We start from the raw sequence: 19,484 nt of genomic DNA on the forward strand, positions 1-19,484 counted from the left end.
ATGACACCTTAACAAAATGACTTAAACTTAACATAACATGAATATAATCAACTAAATACTCTAAATTCTCCAACAATCCTCCCCCCATTTAGAGTATTTAAAACGATTTATTGCATAAAAACATCATCATTCCAAAAAACAATCTTATGCATACATGAAAGTGTACAAAGACTTGAACTCCCACTTAGTGCAATATACAATCCAAGAATCTGTATCCATTCGGTATCGTAAAACGTTTGAGCCAAAAGCAATACATATTGGATACTTGAAGATATTACACACAGAAGATTAAATACTTAAATACATATTAACTTGACACTTAAGCCATGTGTCCATATCGAAGTTATGCCCATAATAACTTCTTGAAGCAGCTAAACCTCATACTTATATAGGTAGATTTCCAAAACATGCTCCTGTGACAAAGCACAATATTAGGAATTCTATTAAGTTAAATAACCTCTTATACATCACAGAAAATCTGGAACTTTACCTTAGATGAATAAACACATTCCCAATTAGCAAATGAGAAAGTTAATCTTATTGAACTTAAGACCCAACGTCTTATTGGGCGTTAAGTTAAGACTCCCTCATTTGCAATTATTTAGGGCTCCAATCCTAAACCGATTGACATCCTATTGATAACATCTCTTTCCAATGCCTTTGTGAAATAATCGGCGAGATTAAGATTTGTTCGAACATAATCAATAGTGATCACACTATCCTTAATAAGTCCTTGGATGTAACTATGTCGTGCTCCAATGTGTCTTGACTTACCATTATAAACTTGGCTATAAGCCCTTGCCAAGGTATCATTATTATCACAATGTATCACTATTGGTGAAATTGGTTTTGGCAACAAAGGAATCTCAAACATGAGATCCTTCAACCATTGGGCTTCTTTACCATCCGAATGCAAAGCAATGAACTTCGATGTCATTGTGAAGTCCGCAATGCAAGTTTGCTTTTTAGAAGCCCATGAAATAGCACCTCCTCCATATAGAAATACCCATCCACTTGTGGACGAATGATCTTTACTAGAGATCCAACTTGCTCCGAATAACCTTCTACAATCGAAAGATATCCACTATAAGACAAACCATAATCCGTGGTTTTCTTCAAGCACTTTAACAAGCGTCGAACCGCTTTCCAATGTAGCATACTAGGATTACTAATGTACCTACTTAGTTGACCAACTACATAATCAATATCCAGCCTAGTACTTGTCATGGAATACATCAAACAACCTATTACTTTAGCATATTCAAGTTGTGAAACTGCATTACCTTCATTAGGAATCAACTTTATGCTAGGATCCATAGGTGTTGAATAAAGAGAGGTCGAATCATCACTGACATTGAATTTCTTGAGCACTTTCTCAATATAATGAGATTGTGACAAGATCAATTTTTCTATTTTCCTCTTTATCCCTATGCCCAAGATGACATCCGCTTCTCCCATGTCTTTCATAGAAAACTTTGAACTAATGAAAGACTTTGTCATTTCAACTTGTGACAAATCCGTTCCAAAGATCAACACGTCATCTACATATAGACAAATTATGACACCTTGACCGTTGTCATCAAATTTGCTATAAATACACTTGTCTGAGTTGTTCAACTTGAAACCATTAGACAACACAACCTCATCAAACTTTTAATGTCATTGCTTAGGTGCTTGTTTTAGCCCATACAAAGATTTAATCAACTTACAAACTTTTCCTTCTTGACCTTCCACAACAAACCCTTCCGGTTGTCGCATGTAAACTTCTTCCTCTAGATTTCCATTCAAGAACCCTGTCATGACATCCATTTGATGGATCACAAGATTGTGGAATGTCGCAAGTGCAATTAACAACCTTACAGTTGAGATTGTAGCAACTGGTGCATATGTTTAAAAATTATCGATACCAAGCTTATGTGTAAAACCTTGTGCCACTAATTGGGCTTTGAACTTTTCCACCGTTCCATCAATCCTCAATTTCTTTTTGAAGATCCATTTGCACCCTATTGGTTTACATTTTGGTGGAAAATTAGCTAACACCCAAGTATTGTTTCCCATGATAGATTCTATCTCATCATTAATAGCTTCCTTCCGAAATGGAGCATCACGAGATCTCATAGCCTCATCATAGGTCAAAGGATCATCTTCCACATTAAAAATGTATGGAAATTGTGTCGTAACAGAATTCCTTGATCCCTCAACTGAGTACGCATGAAAGTTCGGGCCAAAAGATTTTCCTTTCCTTGCCCTCTTACTTCTCCTAGGTTGAGATTATGATGTTGATGCCTCCTCTAAATGATTTTGGTAATCTATCTCTTGATCAAATTCAATTTGGTCAAAACTTTTAGCATCGGTATTTGGAGTTATATCATTTGGTCTAGGAATTGATGAATATCGATTTTCATTAAACAATGCATCTCTAGACTCAATGGTGGTATGAACCGACCAATAGTCATTTTGTTTAATCACATAGAACCTATAGGATTTGCTATGTTCCGCATATCCTATAAAAATGCATTCCACTGCTCTTTCACCTAACTTTTTACGTATAGGTTCCGACACTTTTACAATTGCCCTACAACCCCAAACTTTGAGATGACTCAAGTTTGGTTTCCTTTTATACCATAGCTCATATGGGGTTACCTCATTCCTTTTCATTGAAACTCGGTTTAAAATGTAAAAAGCGGTTAATACCGCTTTCCTCAAAATCCATCACTCAATCTCGAATAGGACAACATGGAATTAACCATTTCATCAAGAGTCCTATTCTTCCTTTTCACTACACCATTTTTTTTGGTGTATATTCCGCGGTAGTTTCATGTACTATTCCTATTGATTGGAAATAAATTGGATTATAGTATTCACCGCCTTTATCGGTTCTTAATCTTTTAATTTTACCGTTTGTTTGCAATTCTACTTTATTCTTGTAGATTTTAAATTTGTCAAGGGCTTCATCCTTAGAATGAAATAAATAAAGATAGAAAAATCTTGAAAAATCATCAATGAAAGTTGCTAAATACTTTTTGTTGCCTAAGGAAGGTGTGCTATGAAAATCACATAGATCACTATGCACTAAATCAAGCAATACATTATTCTTTTCTACAACATTAGGAAATGGTTTCCTTGTGATTTTTGTTAACATGCATGTCCTAGACTTCTCTAATCCTTGGATCAAAATATGGAATTAAATCATGCTTTGACATAAAATATAACTTTTTATAATTAATATGTCCAAGTCTTACATGCCATAGAGAAGAGCAATCATTAACAACATACAAATTTTCTTTTAAAGTATTAGAAATACTAAGTTTAAACATTCCATCACATAAGTAACCAAGTCCTACAAATAAACCACCTTTAGACATTATAAGTTTATCCGACTCAAACACCATTTTAAATCCTAAACGATTCAAGATAGCATCAGAAACTAGATTCCTCCTAAGTTCGGGAGGATACAACACATCCCTTAAAATAAGAGATTTACCAGAGCTAAACATTAACTCTACTTGTCCCTTGCCAAGTACTTTTTCGGTGGAATCTTCCTCATGTAAAGAATCTCTCCATTGGTCACCTCAACAAAGGATTTAAACAACGAACGATCCTTACAAACATGCCTCGATGCTCCTAAATTGATGTACCTAGAAGTATCACCTTGTACACATAGGATTTCAGAAATCACACACAAATAACTCATTAAAGAATTAAATGAAATTTGTGTATAAGTATTACCTTGCTTGTCTTGGGATTGGCTTAACCCGCCTTTCCTGCCTTGAGCTTTCTTGTTGCTCATCTTTTTCTTCCAAATGGTACAATCTTTCTTAAAATGTCCGGGTTTTCCACAAACCCAACAAGCTCGTGAATTTTGACCATCACTTCTCACTTTAGGATTTTTGCCTTTGTTTTTGTTTGAGTCATTTCCTCTCTTCCTCTCATAAGACTTAGCATCCTCCACCACATTCACCGTGGTAGAACTAGGATTAACATCCTTTTGTCCCTCTTGCACTCGGATGTCCTCCTCAATCCGAATGTGAGAAGCCAAGCCCTCAAGATTCATATCATCTTTCTTATGCTTTAATACATTTCTAAAATCTTTTCCAAGATGATGGTAGTTTATCATTATAGAAGAAACAATAAAGGTCTCATCAAGATTGATATTATGTTGCCTAAAACTCCATAAAACTCTTTGGATTTCATGAAATTGTTCCATAACCGGCCTACTATCAATCATCTTGAAATTATTGAACTTACTAACAAGAAATTTCTTGCTAGATGCATCCTCAACCATTACTTATACTTTAATTCATCCCAAAGCAATTTAGCGGACTCATGAAATTGATAAACACCAAACAATTCATTAGACATGTCGTTAAGGATGTGACCACGACATATGTAGTCATCATTCTCCCACTTGTTCCACTTTCTAGTAGCCTCCAATGTCTCGTTTTCCTCCTCAGGTGGCTTCGGGAATGTGAGAACATAAGCCACACCGAGCAATGTCAACAGAAAATGCATTTTATTTTTCCACCTTCGAAAATCCACACTCTCGAACTTGTCCAATTTCTGGAAATTAGTCATCATTTCCTTCACATTTGCCATCTTTGTAGTGGATTATACTTTTGGACTATTCGGAATTTTCTAGTAAACAAGGGTCACAACGAAATGGAAATGAAGTTATTGGAAAAATCTTCGAGGCGTGAACGGGATCACTTTCCCAAAAGTATAATTCCGACCCTATACTACAACCGGGTAGCACGGAAATTACTCTGGAGATACGACGAAGAACAATTACAATAACTTGTAGGATTATTGCAATTCAATGTATAAAAGTGTTTGTAATTTTGTGAAAATGAACAACTGATTTAACTTTCTATGCCACAGTGATAAGATAAAAATTATATTTCATCTCTCAACCTTCATCATATGAGGAGTCTCATATATATAAGATAGTAGTATGTGAAACAATGCATTAATTATCAAAACCAAAACTATGCATTCAATAAATAATGCGTTAAGTCATCAAACGTTAAGAGATGCATTAAACAATGCATTAAACAATGCATTAACAATGCATTAAGACATGCATTAAACAATGCATTAAAAATTCATTAATACATACATTAAGTTATAATACATTAAGTAACTTCCAAACTAGAACAATAGAAAATAAAAATCGAAACCGTAAGTAGTAATGGTTGCAACAATAGTGACGAATCAACCACTTTCTTTCATTTCTCTTGATTAGTTGTATACCACTATCTTAATCATATGTTGTGTAAGTCATGACACCTTAACCAAATGACTTAAACTTAACATAACATGAATATAATCAACTAAATACTCTAAATTCTCCAACAAGTCCACCCTTCCATTTCCGCTAGAATTTGAGTCCGTCCTGCCTGCTACCTCTACACGACTCGACTCTGGCTTTCTGCCTAATTTGGCAGAGATCGACCTTCTAGCCAACATTGCTCTGTCTATCTCACCCCCTTCAATGAACTCATGAGCTTTACCCAGTGCTTCAGCCAGGGTTTTCAAGTTCTTTCTACCCATGTATTCTCTGAAGGCTAACCTTGGCAATAAGCCACTCTGCATTACCAACAAGGCCACTTCTTGGCTCATATTGGGGATTGAGGTTTCCTCCTTGTTGAACCAAGTAATGAAGTCTCTAAGAGATTCTGTCTCTCCCTGCTCCAGTGACATTAGCTCTGTTGTCATTTTAGTGCTATCCACTAGTGTGACGAAGTAGTCCATGAACAATCTCTTCAAACCATTGTAAGAGTAAACTGACCCTTTATCCAGCAAGCGATACCACTCTACTGCCAGCCCTTCTATGGTAGGAAGAAAGGCTTTGCACCATACTAAATCAGTTCTAGTGTATAGGACCATGTGGCTCTCAAAGGTAGACAGATGGTTCTTTGGAGTTGTGGTGCCGCTGTACTAACATGAGGGAATTTTAAATTTCTCCATTGGATCCTCTAGAATTTCCTTATAGAAGGGTGAGTCCTCAGGGATCACCATAAATTTGCCTTCTTTGACTGCTCTAAACTCAAAGATCGGCTATGTGTTGGAGATCTGCTACGAATGTTCCCAAATGGAACCTCTCCCAATTCCTCTATACTCCATTCTCTGTTCAATTTTTTGTCCTCCAGCTCCTTCACCTTCTTATGCAGGGCTGCCGGCACTTTCTACTCTAGGGTCAGATTGAGCGCAGGTGACCTGTCAGAGGGCTGACCAGCAGGTGCCAGCGGCCGAGTGGAGCTGGATCCTTTCTCTAATGAGTTCAGCACAACTGTCATGGCAGCCAAGTGATCCTTACTACACTAAGACAGATTCTATAGCACATCTGGTATTTAAACTGTCGGGAATTTTCCAGGTGGTGTTTGAGTAATTAGCTCATTGTTTGGTTTGAGGGTGGCATTCCGAATCGGATTGTTTGAGGTGGTCCTATTGGCCTTTGAACTCCAACGGTGCTTTTGGTGACACCCGAAGAAGCTCCGGTGGGATTTGGATTCTGGATACTAATCGGAGTTGATTTCACGATAGATTTCGCGGAATCGGGTTTATTTTATGGTGTTTGGGTGTTATTGATTGTAGGTGTTTGGTCTTCAGGTCGGATTTTTCTCCCATCATGGCGGTTTTCCTAGCTTAAGATAAGCTAACCGGCTGAGCAAACGTGTTGGAACTACCCCCTCTTTCTAGCGGCAATTGTTCCGGTGTAGTTCCGGAGCTAGGTGGGCAGCTGACTCTGGACTTCGGCTGTGTTATCCTGCACAATGAACGGCGGTTACTGCCCTCGGGGGTGGTTTCGAGGAACCCCCCTCCGATGCTTAAGTTAGTATAATTCTTGGTGAAAATGCAAATAATGGAAGGTAAGTGATGAAATGTGATTCTCTAACCTCTTCTTCGTTGTACTTTGCTTGCTATTTATAGTGGTACTATTCTTTGTGCTGCGAGTTGGAGCCCGCTAGAGTCAGCCATGAGGCTGAGCCCCTAGGAGATTACCCATGACTTCAAGCTCACGTACCGGTGTGAGTGTACACTTCTTAGGGTGTGCTGGAGCGTGGGTCAGCTTTGCGGGAGCTACCCTATACAACTAGCCCCCCAAGATTTGGTTTGAGGCACTCAAGCCAGCTTTTGCTGAGTGAACATGTTCTTCCAAGCTGAGTTCGGAGCATTGGGAGAGCTACCCCATAAAATAGTATTTTGAAACTTCTCAACTAAACCTATTTTATAGCATTAGTACTAGGTCTTACTGTTTGTATGTGGCTATTCTTTTTGCCTTCTTTCTCAAGCTTAACTGCCTTCTGCTTATATGATTTTCTTTCTCTTCTACAAAATTCTACCTAAATTCGGCTTTAATTTTAAAATTTCCCTCTAAATGTCATTCAATTTGTGTTATAGAAATTAAGCTGATGAACTAAGAATATATAAAATAGAAGCTTTACATTGCAAATGATGGAATTGATTAAACTACTTATTATTAATCCAATCCCAATTGATATCAAGAATCAAATTTAGCTTTGCATGTGCATCAATTTATGAGAATGAAAACCATGAACATAACAACATATTCGGTTGTGGGTTTATTTATAATGTTGAAACAAGATCTTTTCAGTGGTTATTTTCAGCCTATTTGAAGTCCATGAATGTTTAGAGCAATTAATTTTGGCACACCAAATTTATTGTTTGCACACCCATTCTAAGAGCACATTTTTCTAATCCTCCTATCTCATGGAGGTGTGCCAATATCTATCAAAGGTGTGTGCCTGTCATACATCAGCAACTCCTATTGTAATTAATTGCTAATAATGGAAATAGAAGATGGACTGATGATTGATAATTTCTGTCAAAAGGTTACAAGTTGAGCGACTTAACGCTGCCAATTTCCTAAGCAACTTTAGGTTGCAAATCTCTCAAGAATTTCCTCACTAATTTTCTGGATGGATTTCTTGTTACACATACTATTATACTTATACTAAGATTACTAATGGTCAAAGCTGACCTTAAGGCTAAACATGTGACTACTTAGCTAATATAGAAAAACCATGAGAAAACATAATAGAAGCTGGTTGCTTTCTTTCCTTCTCTTTTTGTTAATTGATTTTGTCACCTTACTCTTTGCTGTTGTTGACTCATGTTTCACCCCTTTCCTGCTACTGATGTTCCCTTTTCTTTGATTGTCGCTTCTTGACCATTGACTATCCGTTTGTCATCCTTGGGCCTACGGGTGTACACTTGTATGGGATGGGCCGTTTGGTGATCCATAACATTACCCGTCAGCTCAAGATTCACCTTGTCCTCAAGGTTGAACCTAGGGAAACGATATGTCACCTCCAAAGTCAGTTCGCTAGTGAGGGTGATTGGCAGCCCTGCCATGGTGAATCTCATTTCTTGAGTCTTCCAGTTGATGCTCATCACCCCTAATTTCTTTAACCATTGAATCCCCAAAACTAGACCGGTACTCCCCAATTGTAAAGGAAAAAAATATTCCACAATCCTCACACTGCCATCCATTTTCACATTCAACCCTTCACACACACCACTTCCTTTGACAGTAGCTCTATATTAAAGTCACACGGAAAGAGTCCCTTTTCTTCACCGGAATTGCCGCCTTTTCTACCACCATCATAGAAAGAAAATTGTGTGTTGCCCCAGATCGATCGTCAGCACCACTCCCTGACCTTCGACTTCTCCCTTTAGTGTCATGATTTTTGGGTTGGATACATCCACCATGGCGCACAAGAATCATTTAACTGTCGCTCCACCCTCTGCAATTTCAGCACTTTCTTCTTCCGCATCATCGTCTTCGGCCGCCACCAACACGCTGAGCTCCTTGCACATACATCGATGGCCCACCCCCCACTGCTGGTCACAATGGAAACATAATCCTTTTGCTCTTCATTCTTGAAGCTCTGATTCTGTCAGCCTCCTTGTCTCACTATTGCTCTTGTGAACAGAACTCTCACTAGACTTGGCAAGATTAATTGAACCTTAAGATTCTGGTGGGGCCTCGGGCCATGTTTTTGCTGGGCTGGCTGGCCTTGGATTCCACAAGTCTGAATCAACCCAGAATTCCTACCTTTGCCATTTGAGCTTGAGGGATTTGAGGAACCTAGTTTTGGCCCACTTTGAAATGAGCCCAATCCACTTCCACTAACTTGACTGACCCTATTCCTATCCTCAATCCTCCCTGCCAGATTCATGGCCTGGTCTAAATCATACGGATTTAAAATACGCATCTCAGCCTTGATATCTTCCTAGAAGCCTTTGATGAATTGCCCTAACATTAAGCTCAAAGGTATGTCTTCTAACGGAAAAGCTAGCTCAATGAACCGTCGGCGATACTCCTCCACCGTTGACGTCTGAAGTGTCGTCTACCACTACTCGTGTAGCGTGCCCGTGTTCCAAGGCCGAAATTTGTTGAGCATCTGGCGTCTTAGATCAGGCCACCGCGTAAATGATTGGCATTTGTTTTCCGACTGAAACCACTTCAGTGCCGCCCCATCCATGGCAAAAATAATAGCATCAAACTTTCCCTCTTCCCTCAACCTATGAAACTCAAAGTATGTCTTGGCCTGCACGATCCAATTATCGAGGTCTTCACCATCAAAGACCAGCATCTCCAATTTCCGGTACTTTCGATAACCGCCCCCGCCATTGCCGTTTCGGTACCCGCGTTGGTCGAAGGCTCGGTTGTCCTCCTCCCTCACCGGTGTTCACACCCTGTTCTCTCCATTGCCTGGCTGGCCTCCAAGTGGATGTACGATGGCCTTCTGGTGGCTAGGTTGCCTTCAGTCATGGCCTTAAGCTCTGCCTCTTACTCTCCTCTGTCCTCGGCTGCTTGAGTTTCATGACGCTCACGGAAGCGATCTATTCTCCCCTCCAGGTGACACTAGCCACGTTTTCTTCTTGCTTCTTCCTCTCTGCCTCCATGAGGGTGGCGATCTGTTACTGTATGGTTTCCTAGACAGTTTTCATAGCCTTGCTAACGGCTTCAGACACCAGCTTGCTAATGGAATTCTTCTGTGTTGCAAGATTCCCATCAGTGGCAGCAAGTTTGGCATCTACGCTGCCCACCTTTTCCTCGTCATGGATGTCACCATGATCGACTACTGTAATACCAAGTTTGTAATAGACTAGAAAATCCTACTATAATTAATTTCATTTAATGGAAATAGAAGATGGACTGATGATTGATAATTTCTGTCAAAAGGTTACAAGTTTAGCAACTTTAGGCTACCAATCTCCTAAGCAACTTTAGGTTGCAAATCTCTCAAGAGTTTCCACGCTAATTTTCTTAATGGATTTCTTGTTACACATACTAGCATACTTATACTAAGATTACTAATGGTCAAAGCTGACCTTAAGGCTAAACATGTGACTACTTAGCTAATATAGAAAAACCATGAGAAAACATAATAGAAGTTGGTTGCTTTCTTTCCTTCTCTTCTTCTTAACTGATTTTGTCACCTTGCTCTTTGTTGTTGTTCCTGCTATTGATGTTCCCTTTTCTTCTATTGCCGCTTCTTGACCATTGACTTTCGGTTTGTCAACCCTGGGCCTACGGGTATACACTTGTATGGGATGGGCCGCTTGGTGATCCATCACTATGCCAAAATCAGATTCCAAGCTTTGTATCCTAAAATTTTCATGACAACACAGTCTTTTACTATATATGAAATCGTGAAAACGTGTGTGGTGCAACCATGAAGATTGGATTTGTACACTTGAGAGGTGATACATCTGCTGCTTATAGTCTAAGGGGGCATACAATTGCATTTGCTCAAACAATAAACTATAAGTTGGTAAGGAATAAAAGAAGAGATATAATTGGTGTTTCTACTATTTATTATAGCCAACGTTGTTGAAGATCTAAGTTGTTGAGTAGGAGATCAAGATTGAACTAGCTATTAAAAGGAAGATCCGGTGCATATTAAGGGAATCATGTCAAGGCTATGGTGGAGGAGGGCATGGACCTGAGGGTTCAGGGTTTATCTCACACATCTTATCTGCATCAGCTCTTTTAGAACAACCCTTGAATCTCATACCAAATCGTCATCAGATATGTACAGATCACATGCTGTAGCAGCAGAAGCAACCAACTCTGGTGGTGGAGGGTGACTGAGGCCTCGAGAGCATGCCTTTAAGATCCAGAAAGAAGCCCATTCCGCCCATTTGAGTCACCCGAGAGACACCCCCAATGCGCTGACATCATAGATTCTCGGTTAACCTATGCCCAGAAGAGAGCTAGGAGTCAGTGTCATCAGTGAAAAAGGCAACGTCATGGACGTCTACCTGCATCAGCCCGCAGACAGCACCATACATCATGAACAAGTTCTAAACAGTATATCAGAACAAGTTCTAAACTTCAAAATATCAGATCATAACACATAACTTCTAAATATCATACTTACTCTGTTTCTTGATACATGCAACAACTCAAGATGACTTTTTATGACTGTTTAGTGAAATCAAGTTGTTGCATGTATGAAGATATGGAAGAAGTAATTCAATTTTCAAATGATAGTTTTATTATGAAATTGAAAACACTTTGTCAAAAATTACACTGTGAATTATAACTAAATATAAATATGCCTACACAAGTTTTATACATAAGAGTAAAATAAATAAGTAAAACCGAGCACACACTAAACGTAATTCGTGAACGTATGATCTTGTTTGCATCACCGACTTTGTACTCCCTAAGCTTCCGCTTCTTCAATAGCTTATATTTTGCTTTTACATATGAGTAAAGATTATAAACAATTGATAATTTGAAAATATATATCAAGACAAATTTAACAAAATCCCATATGATAATATTGTTTTGATATTTGTAATAATTAGAACTTTGACCACCGCTTAAAGGAACATAGGGGCTAGTTATGATTGTAGGTGCCTCAACCCAAAAAGAATACTTCCAATCTCTTAACAAAGAAGGATTAGGGCGATCTTAAATAGCAACGTTCTCGTTGTGCGCATCTTCTTCAACAAAGTAGATACAATTAGGCTTACAATAAGAAGGAGATGCCTCAATGGAAAAGGAAGACATATCACTCAAGAAAAGGGCTTTGTTCCCCAGACTCTTCACCTCCTCCTTAGTCAGCCCCATTATCAACATTTACCTCATATACTTTGAAGAATGATGGCTTTGATAATAATAAATGGTTAATCCAATAGCGATCATACTCCATAACTACTTGCAACAACACCCCGTATGATTCCACACATTATATCTTGAAACGAAGTGGCCTAAGTTCCATTGCCTCCTTTAGTCTCACAAGCCGAATTGCGTCTCCAAACTCACTTACCGCAATCCTTTTGCTGATCTCGTAATCCACAATATAGAATTCACCCTTAAAAAATGTGATACTATAAATCAGATCAATAGAATAAGGAAGTGTCGTAATCACCCCCCACTCCCATCCCTGCTATTCCAAAATCACTCAGAGTTCTCAGGGCACTTGTTGAGAACAACGGCAAGGGTGTAATGAGAAGTGGTTGAAATAGGGCATGCTGAGAGAGCAAAGAGTGCTTCATCATATAAAACTTCTTCACATCTTCCTCCTCCTTCGCACAGATCACGCATTACCAAATTTTTTGGAAGAGAAGGAATTCTGATTCTTACCCCAGAAAGCGGGTGCACTAAATAAATAACTTTATTACCAACATAATCGTCTACGAAAATAAGCTACCCACGGGAAGTACCGAATTGTCGCTTGTGCTTATTCTCCCCCATATCGTCTAAACTCGGGAATTCCACATCCTTAACCGAGCGAGTGAGCGACCCAGCACAGGCCTTCAAGCAATGGAAACCCGGAAGAAACAACCATGGGGTATTACGCGATGCTGCATATCTTGCAGTTTGTTTCATTGCGCTTCTCCACCGGGTACAAACTAGACCAAAATTCTCAAAATCTTCGTGGAGTTATATATGCTCCGTGATCTTTATAGTCAATTCTAAAGGAAGCTCAGTATAACTTACCATAATCATTCTTTGTGTTATTAGCACTGCAATTTGTTAGGTTTTCAAGTAATTCAATAACAAGAACTACTTTAATAATTGTGGGAACAAAACCTAACTGTGTATGATCAAAATCAAATTATACAATAATCCAGATACAAATCAATGTATTTCAACCAAACACCAAATTACCAAAGTATTACAGAAAATACAATGAAAAACACTAGTTGTGAAAGATAATATACTTGCCTCTACTTCAAGCTTTAACAACCAACATGAACATGAGAAAAACCGGTGACCACTTGAGTCTCAATCCTTGATACACTGACTTAGGCGTATGAATACATTCCTAAAGAGTTTAATTTCCCCCACAATGGTGCTTGGGTTTGATCCGGAAATACTCTTTGAGATACAAAAGTCAGCCCAATTGTTCTTTGCACTAAGAAACAAATTGATGATGAATAATTCACAAAGAAGGAAAAAATCAAGAAGATTTCTCACAAAAGTTTGCAAGATTTTTGAGAGAAATTATGGAGAATATCTTAGGGAGAATATTAGAGAATAAAGTTCTGTATATCTTCTATCCCGAAATCAAGTCTTTAATAAAGACTTCACCGTCAAAAAATTCGCGAAAAACAGATGGCGCGGGCGCTCCTCTTCTGGAATCCCAACTTTCTGATTTTCCAGAAAGTTGACGCGATTTTGTCGCGATTTAGGCGCGGGCCGCTCCTAATAGTGGCGTGGGCGCGCCACCTGGAGGAGCAGGCGCTCCTCCAAAGACTTGCAAGATTTCCAGAAACCCATCGCGGTTTTGGCGCGGTTTCATCGCGGGTCGCGCCTAGTTAGCGCGAGCGCGATCAAACAGTAGAGCACACTCCACTCCGACACTCTAAATATTCCAACAATCCTCCCCCATTTAGAGTGTCCCTTTAAACATTCTCCAATTCTATCATTTAGCCACATCTTATGCATCAATGTTAATGTCCCTTCGGATTGAATTAACACCTAGTACAACACACTTAACGATGATTATATCACATGATTTCCATATGGATTGAATCACACGGATATATCCAACCATTCGAAGGTGAAGTACACACAAGATAACTCGAATCATTCATCACTTGACACTTTTAAACAGCCATGTGTCTGTATCTTTCATAAGTTCATTAAAGTCTATATGTCCATCTAGACTTCTTGAAGCGGCTAAACTTCGAACTTATATAGGTAGGTTCTCATATACGTGAATGTGCCCTTGTGACAAGACACTTACATTTAGAGCTTCTCAACTCTAAACCTTCGAGAACTTTTAATTGACGCTACCTAATACATCACAAGTACCATAGTAATATGGGTCATTAAATATTGCTAACAAACATCAAAGATGCGATTCAACCACATTGAATCTAAGACTTGATGTTTCTTCAAGCGTTAGATTGGGTTTCACAAATTTGTGTTTTTGGACATAAACCCATTCCATTCATAGCAAATATGATGGAATGTCTTGGCATTGCATTTTTAAAGCAATCCGCCAAATTCAACTTTGTTGGAACATAGTCAAGACTTATGACCCCATCATGGATAAGCTCTTTCACTAGGCTATGCCTTAGTGAAATATGCCGAGACTTACCATTGTACACTTAACTATAAGCCTTTATCAACGCCGAATTGGAATCACAATGCATTGCCACCGGTGGCATTGGCTTTGACAATAAAGGCAACTCTATCATGAGATTCCTCAACCACTCAACCTCTTTACTAGCTGAAGCAAGAGCTATAAACTCTGCTTCCATAGTGGAATTCGCAATGCAAGTTTGTTTCTTGGAAGACCATGAAATGGCACCTCCTCCAAACATGAATACCCAACCACTTACAGAGGAGTCATCCTCTTTGTAAGTGATCCAACTAGCATCCGAAAATCCTTCTAAAACTGAAGGAAATCCACTATAAGGTAGACCATAGTCTAACGTACCCTTAAGGTACCTCAAGACCCTCCTTATTGCAAACCAATGTTGTGCACCCGGGTTACTAGTAAATCTACTTAATTTTCCCACAGCCAATGCAATATCCGGCCTTGTACTAGTCATGGCATACATCAAGGATCCAATTATCCTTGAATATTCCAATTGGGAAATTGTTTTCCCCGAATTCTTAACCAATTTGACATTTAGTTCCATGGGGGTGTTCACGGGACACTTATCAAACATATTGAACCGTTTGATCATTTTCTCAACATAGTGAGATTGACTTAAAATAAGTCTTCCATTGTCCCGAATTATCTTGATGCCTAAAATGACATCCGCCTCCCCCAAATCCTTCATCTGAAAAGATGAGGATAAGAATTCCTTGGTCAATTCTACTTGTTGTAGACTTGTACCAAAGATAAGCATATCATCAACATATAGACTAATGATGACACCATGACCTTTGTCATCAAATTTTCTATATATACACTTATCAGCTTGATTCACCTTGAATCCAAAAGACAAAATTGTGTCATCAAATTTTCGATGCCACTGTTTTGGTGCTTGTTTAAGTCCATACAAGGACTTAACCAATTTACACACCTTATCTTCTTGTCCTTCCAAAACAAACCCTTCGGGTTGTTTCATATATACTTCTTCCTCTAGCTCTCCATAAAGGAATGCCGTTTTCACATCCATTTGATGGATTACTAGATTGTATACCGAAGACATTGCAATTAATAACCTTATTGAGGTGATTCTTGCAACCGGTGCATAGGTGTCAAAATAATCAACACCATGCTTTTGCCTAAAGCCTTGGATAACCAATCTGGCTTTAAATTTCACAATGGAGCCATCTGGTCTCCTTTTCCTAGTGAAAATCCACTTGCAACCAAGAGGTTTGCAACCGGAAGGTAAATCCTCTAAGACCCAAGTGTTATTTCCCATGATGGAATCCATCTCATCATTTATAGCCTCTTTCCAAAATGCACTATCTTGGGAAGAAATTGCTTCATTATAAGTTTTTGGGTCACTATCCACATTGAAACAATATGGAATAGTAGAACTTAGGGTATCCTGAGAACCTTCAACTAGGTAGATTATAAAATCATCACCATAGTTCTTAGGTCTCCTATCCCTAGTACTCCTCCTAACTTGAGGAGGCTCAACATTCTCTTCTTCGAATATTTCTTCATGAGGAGGTTCAAGTTGGACATCCAACTCTATTATTTCCCTATCATTGGCACTAATTTGTAGATCTTTCGGTCTACTCATTGATGAAAATCGGTTTTCATAAAAAATTGCATCCCTCGACTCTATAACCGAATGAACGGAAATATAGTCATTTTGTTTTATTACATAGAACCTATAGGTTTTGCTAAACTCAGCATAACCTATAAAAATGCATTCCAAGCCCCTTTCACCGAGCTTTCTCTTCTTGTTGCCGGGCACTTTTACGACTGCCCTACAACCCCAAACCTTGAGATACTTCAAGTTTGGCTTTCTCTTGTACCAAAGTTCATAAGGAGTAGATTTTTTTCCCTTTGTGGGAACCCGGTTAAGAATGTGACATGCTGTCAACATAGCTTCACCCCAGAACCCTTCACTCAAACCTGAGTAAGACAACATGGAATTAATCATTTCTTCAAGAGTTCTGTTTTTCCTTCCAGCTACACCATTTGATTGTGGTGCATAACCAGCTGTAGTCTCATGAATTATACCCAAAGATTGGAAATAACTTGGATCATAGTATTCCCCTCCCTTATCAGTTCTAATTCTCTTAATAAATGAATCTACTTGCAATTCTACTTCCCTTTTATAAATATCAAACTTGGTTAAAGCTTCATCTTTGGAATGCAAAAGATACACGTAACAAAACCTAGAATAATCATCTATAAAAGTGACCATGTATCTTTTGTTCCCCAAATAAGGCGTACTATGAAAATCACACAAGTCACTATGAATTAGTTCTAAAATGTTAGAACTTCTCTCAACTCTCTTAAATGGAGTTCTAGTGATCTTGTTCAACATGCAAGTAGAACACTTATTAGGAGAAATATCACAACATGGAATCAATTCTTGTTTGGACATAAAAAGCATTTTATTATAATTAACATGTCCTAATCTTGAATGCCACAAGTCAAATAAACTTAAATCAACATGAATATCACTTGCATCAACATTCAAACAAACATCATCAAATCCATACATGTCTTTCAAAGAAAGCTTAAATAATCCATTACATAAATAACAACGACCTATGAAATTTGTTCCTCTAGTAATAATACACCTATTAACTTCAAACACTAGTTTATAGCCAAGACTATTCAGGGAAGGCCCCGATACAAGATTCCTACTAATATCCGGAGAATACAAAACATCCCTAAGAATGATTGCATTCCCCGAACTAAACATTAGTTCTACTTGTCCTCTACCAAGGACCTTGATGGTTGAATTGTTCCCCATAAAGAGATCTTCTCCATCACCAACCTTGTGAAAGGTTTTGAACCAATGCCTCATCTTGCATACATGCCTTGAAGCCCCCGAATCAATCCACCATGAGTCATCATCCTGCACCATAAAAATGTTAGGATCCGTTGCATTTAAATCCAAACCGGAATTAAATTCAACCTCATGAATTGGAAAACCTTTGGTGGGTTGTTCCTTGCTAGTGCTAGCATGGCCCTCCTTGGCTTTCTCCATCCTTTTCTTGTAAGAAAAGCAGTCCTTCTTACGGTGACCAACTTTACCGCATTCCCAACAAGCAAACTTGTTATTGTTTGCTTGCTTCTTGGACTTTCCCTTGAAAGAGGTATTATTCTTCCTCTTTCCACTAGTGGAAGCACCAGTTTTTCCTTCCTCCACCAAATTAATGGTAGATGAGCTAGGATTCCCATCCTTAGCATTTTCCATGGCTCTTATCCCTTCTTCAACTTGAAGATGGGTGGCCAACTCGGACAAAGACATGTCCTCTTTCTTGTGTTTAAGCTCATGCTTAACACTTTTCCAACTTGTCAATTATACTTGAAACAACAAACAATTCATCCATATAAATACCATGTTGTTTCAAGTTCCCATAGATTCGTTGTAATTCATGAAATTGGTCCATTATGGACCGACCATCAACAAACTTAAAATTATTAAAATTACTTACTAAAAACTTCTTACTTGAAGCATCTTCAGCCATATATTTCCCCTCCAAAGACTCTTAAAGCTCCTTTGCCGACTCCACATTTTGATAAACATCAAAAAGATCATCCTCCATACCATTCAAAATATGACCACGACAAATAAAGTCATCGTTGTCCCATTTTGACCTTTCCCGAACATTCTCCAAGGATTCATTCTCATGTTCACTAGGTCTTAGAGTACTAATGACATAGGCCACATTCAAAGATGTAAGAAGAAAGTACATCTTCTTCTTCCATCTCCGAAACTCCACACCGTCAAACTTCTTGAGTTTGACAAAGTTTGTGGTCAATTCTTTCACACTAGACATGCTTGCTAAGTTTGCTTAAACTTTTTAGATTGTTAGGTTTTCAAGTAATTCAATAACAAGAACTACTTTAATAATTGTGGGAACAAAACCTAACTGTGTATGATCAAAATCAAATTATACAATAATCCAGATACAAATCAATGTATTTCAACCAAACACCAAATTACCAAAGTATTACAGAAAATACAATGAAAAACACTAGTTGTGAAAGATAATATACTTGCCTCTACTTCAAGCTTTAACAACCAACATGAACATGAGAAAAACCGGTGACCACTTGAGTCTCAATCCTTGATACACTGACTTAGGCGTATGAATACATTCCTAAAGAGTTTAATTTCCCCCACAATGGTGCTTGGGTTTGATCCGGAAATACTCTTTGAGATACAAAAGTCAGCCCAATTGTTCTTTGCACTAAGAAACAAATTGATGATGAATAATTCACAAAGAAGGAAAAAATCAAGAAGATTTCTCACAAAAGTTTGCAAGATTTTTGAGAGAAATTATGGAGAATATCTTAGGGAGAATATTAGAGAATAAAGTTCTGTATATCTTCTATCCCGAAATCAAGTCTTTAATAAAGACTTCACCGTCAAAAAATTCGCGAAAAACAGATGGCGCGGGCGCTCCACCGGGAGGAGCGGGCGCTCCTCTTCTGGAATCCCAACTTTCTGATTTTCCAGAAAGTTGACGCGATTTTGTCGCGATTTAGGCGCGGGCCACGCCTAATAGTGGCGCGGGCGCGCCACCTGGAGGAGCGGGCGCTCCTCCAAAGACTTGCCAGATTTCCAGAAACTCATCGCGGTTTTGGCGCGGTTTCATCGCGGGTCGCGCCTGGTTAGCGCGAGCGCGATCAAACAGTAAAGCACGCTCCACTCCGACACTCTAAATATTCCAACACAATTTCAATTTAAAAGGTGTTCAATCAATCAACATTGCAGTTATGTTTTCTAGACAAACTAAATCAAATAATTGATAGTTCAATCCTAACATTAAAGGGTTCTGCAACACATAAGCAACCAAATTTGATTCAATTATTAAAATCACATAATTTTAG

At 38.6% G+C, this 19,484-nt stretch overlaps 1 protein-coding gene across 1 annotated transcript; it reads right to left on the minus strand.

Annotated features, from left to right (window-relative positions):
* Positions 1–5,277: 5,277 nt before the first annotated feature.
* LOC110696447 lies at positions 5,278–5,886 on the minus strand. The gene has a single exon (XM_021873734.1). The coding sequence runs from the start codon at positions 5,884–5,886 to the stop codon at positions 5,278–5,280; it is 609 nt and encodes a 202-aa protein (XP_021729426.1).
* Positions 5,887–19,484: the final 13,598 nt, after the last annotated feature.

The sequence above is a fragment of the Chenopodium quinoa genome, unplaced genomic scaffold (assembly GCF_001683475.1).
Source record: "Chenopodium quinoa cultivar QQ74 unplaced genomic scaffold, ASM168347v1, whole genome shotgun sequence".
Lineage (NCBI taxonomy): Eukaryota > Viridiplantae > Streptophyta > Magnoliopsida > Caryophyllales > Amaranthaceae > Chenopodium > Chenopodium quinoa.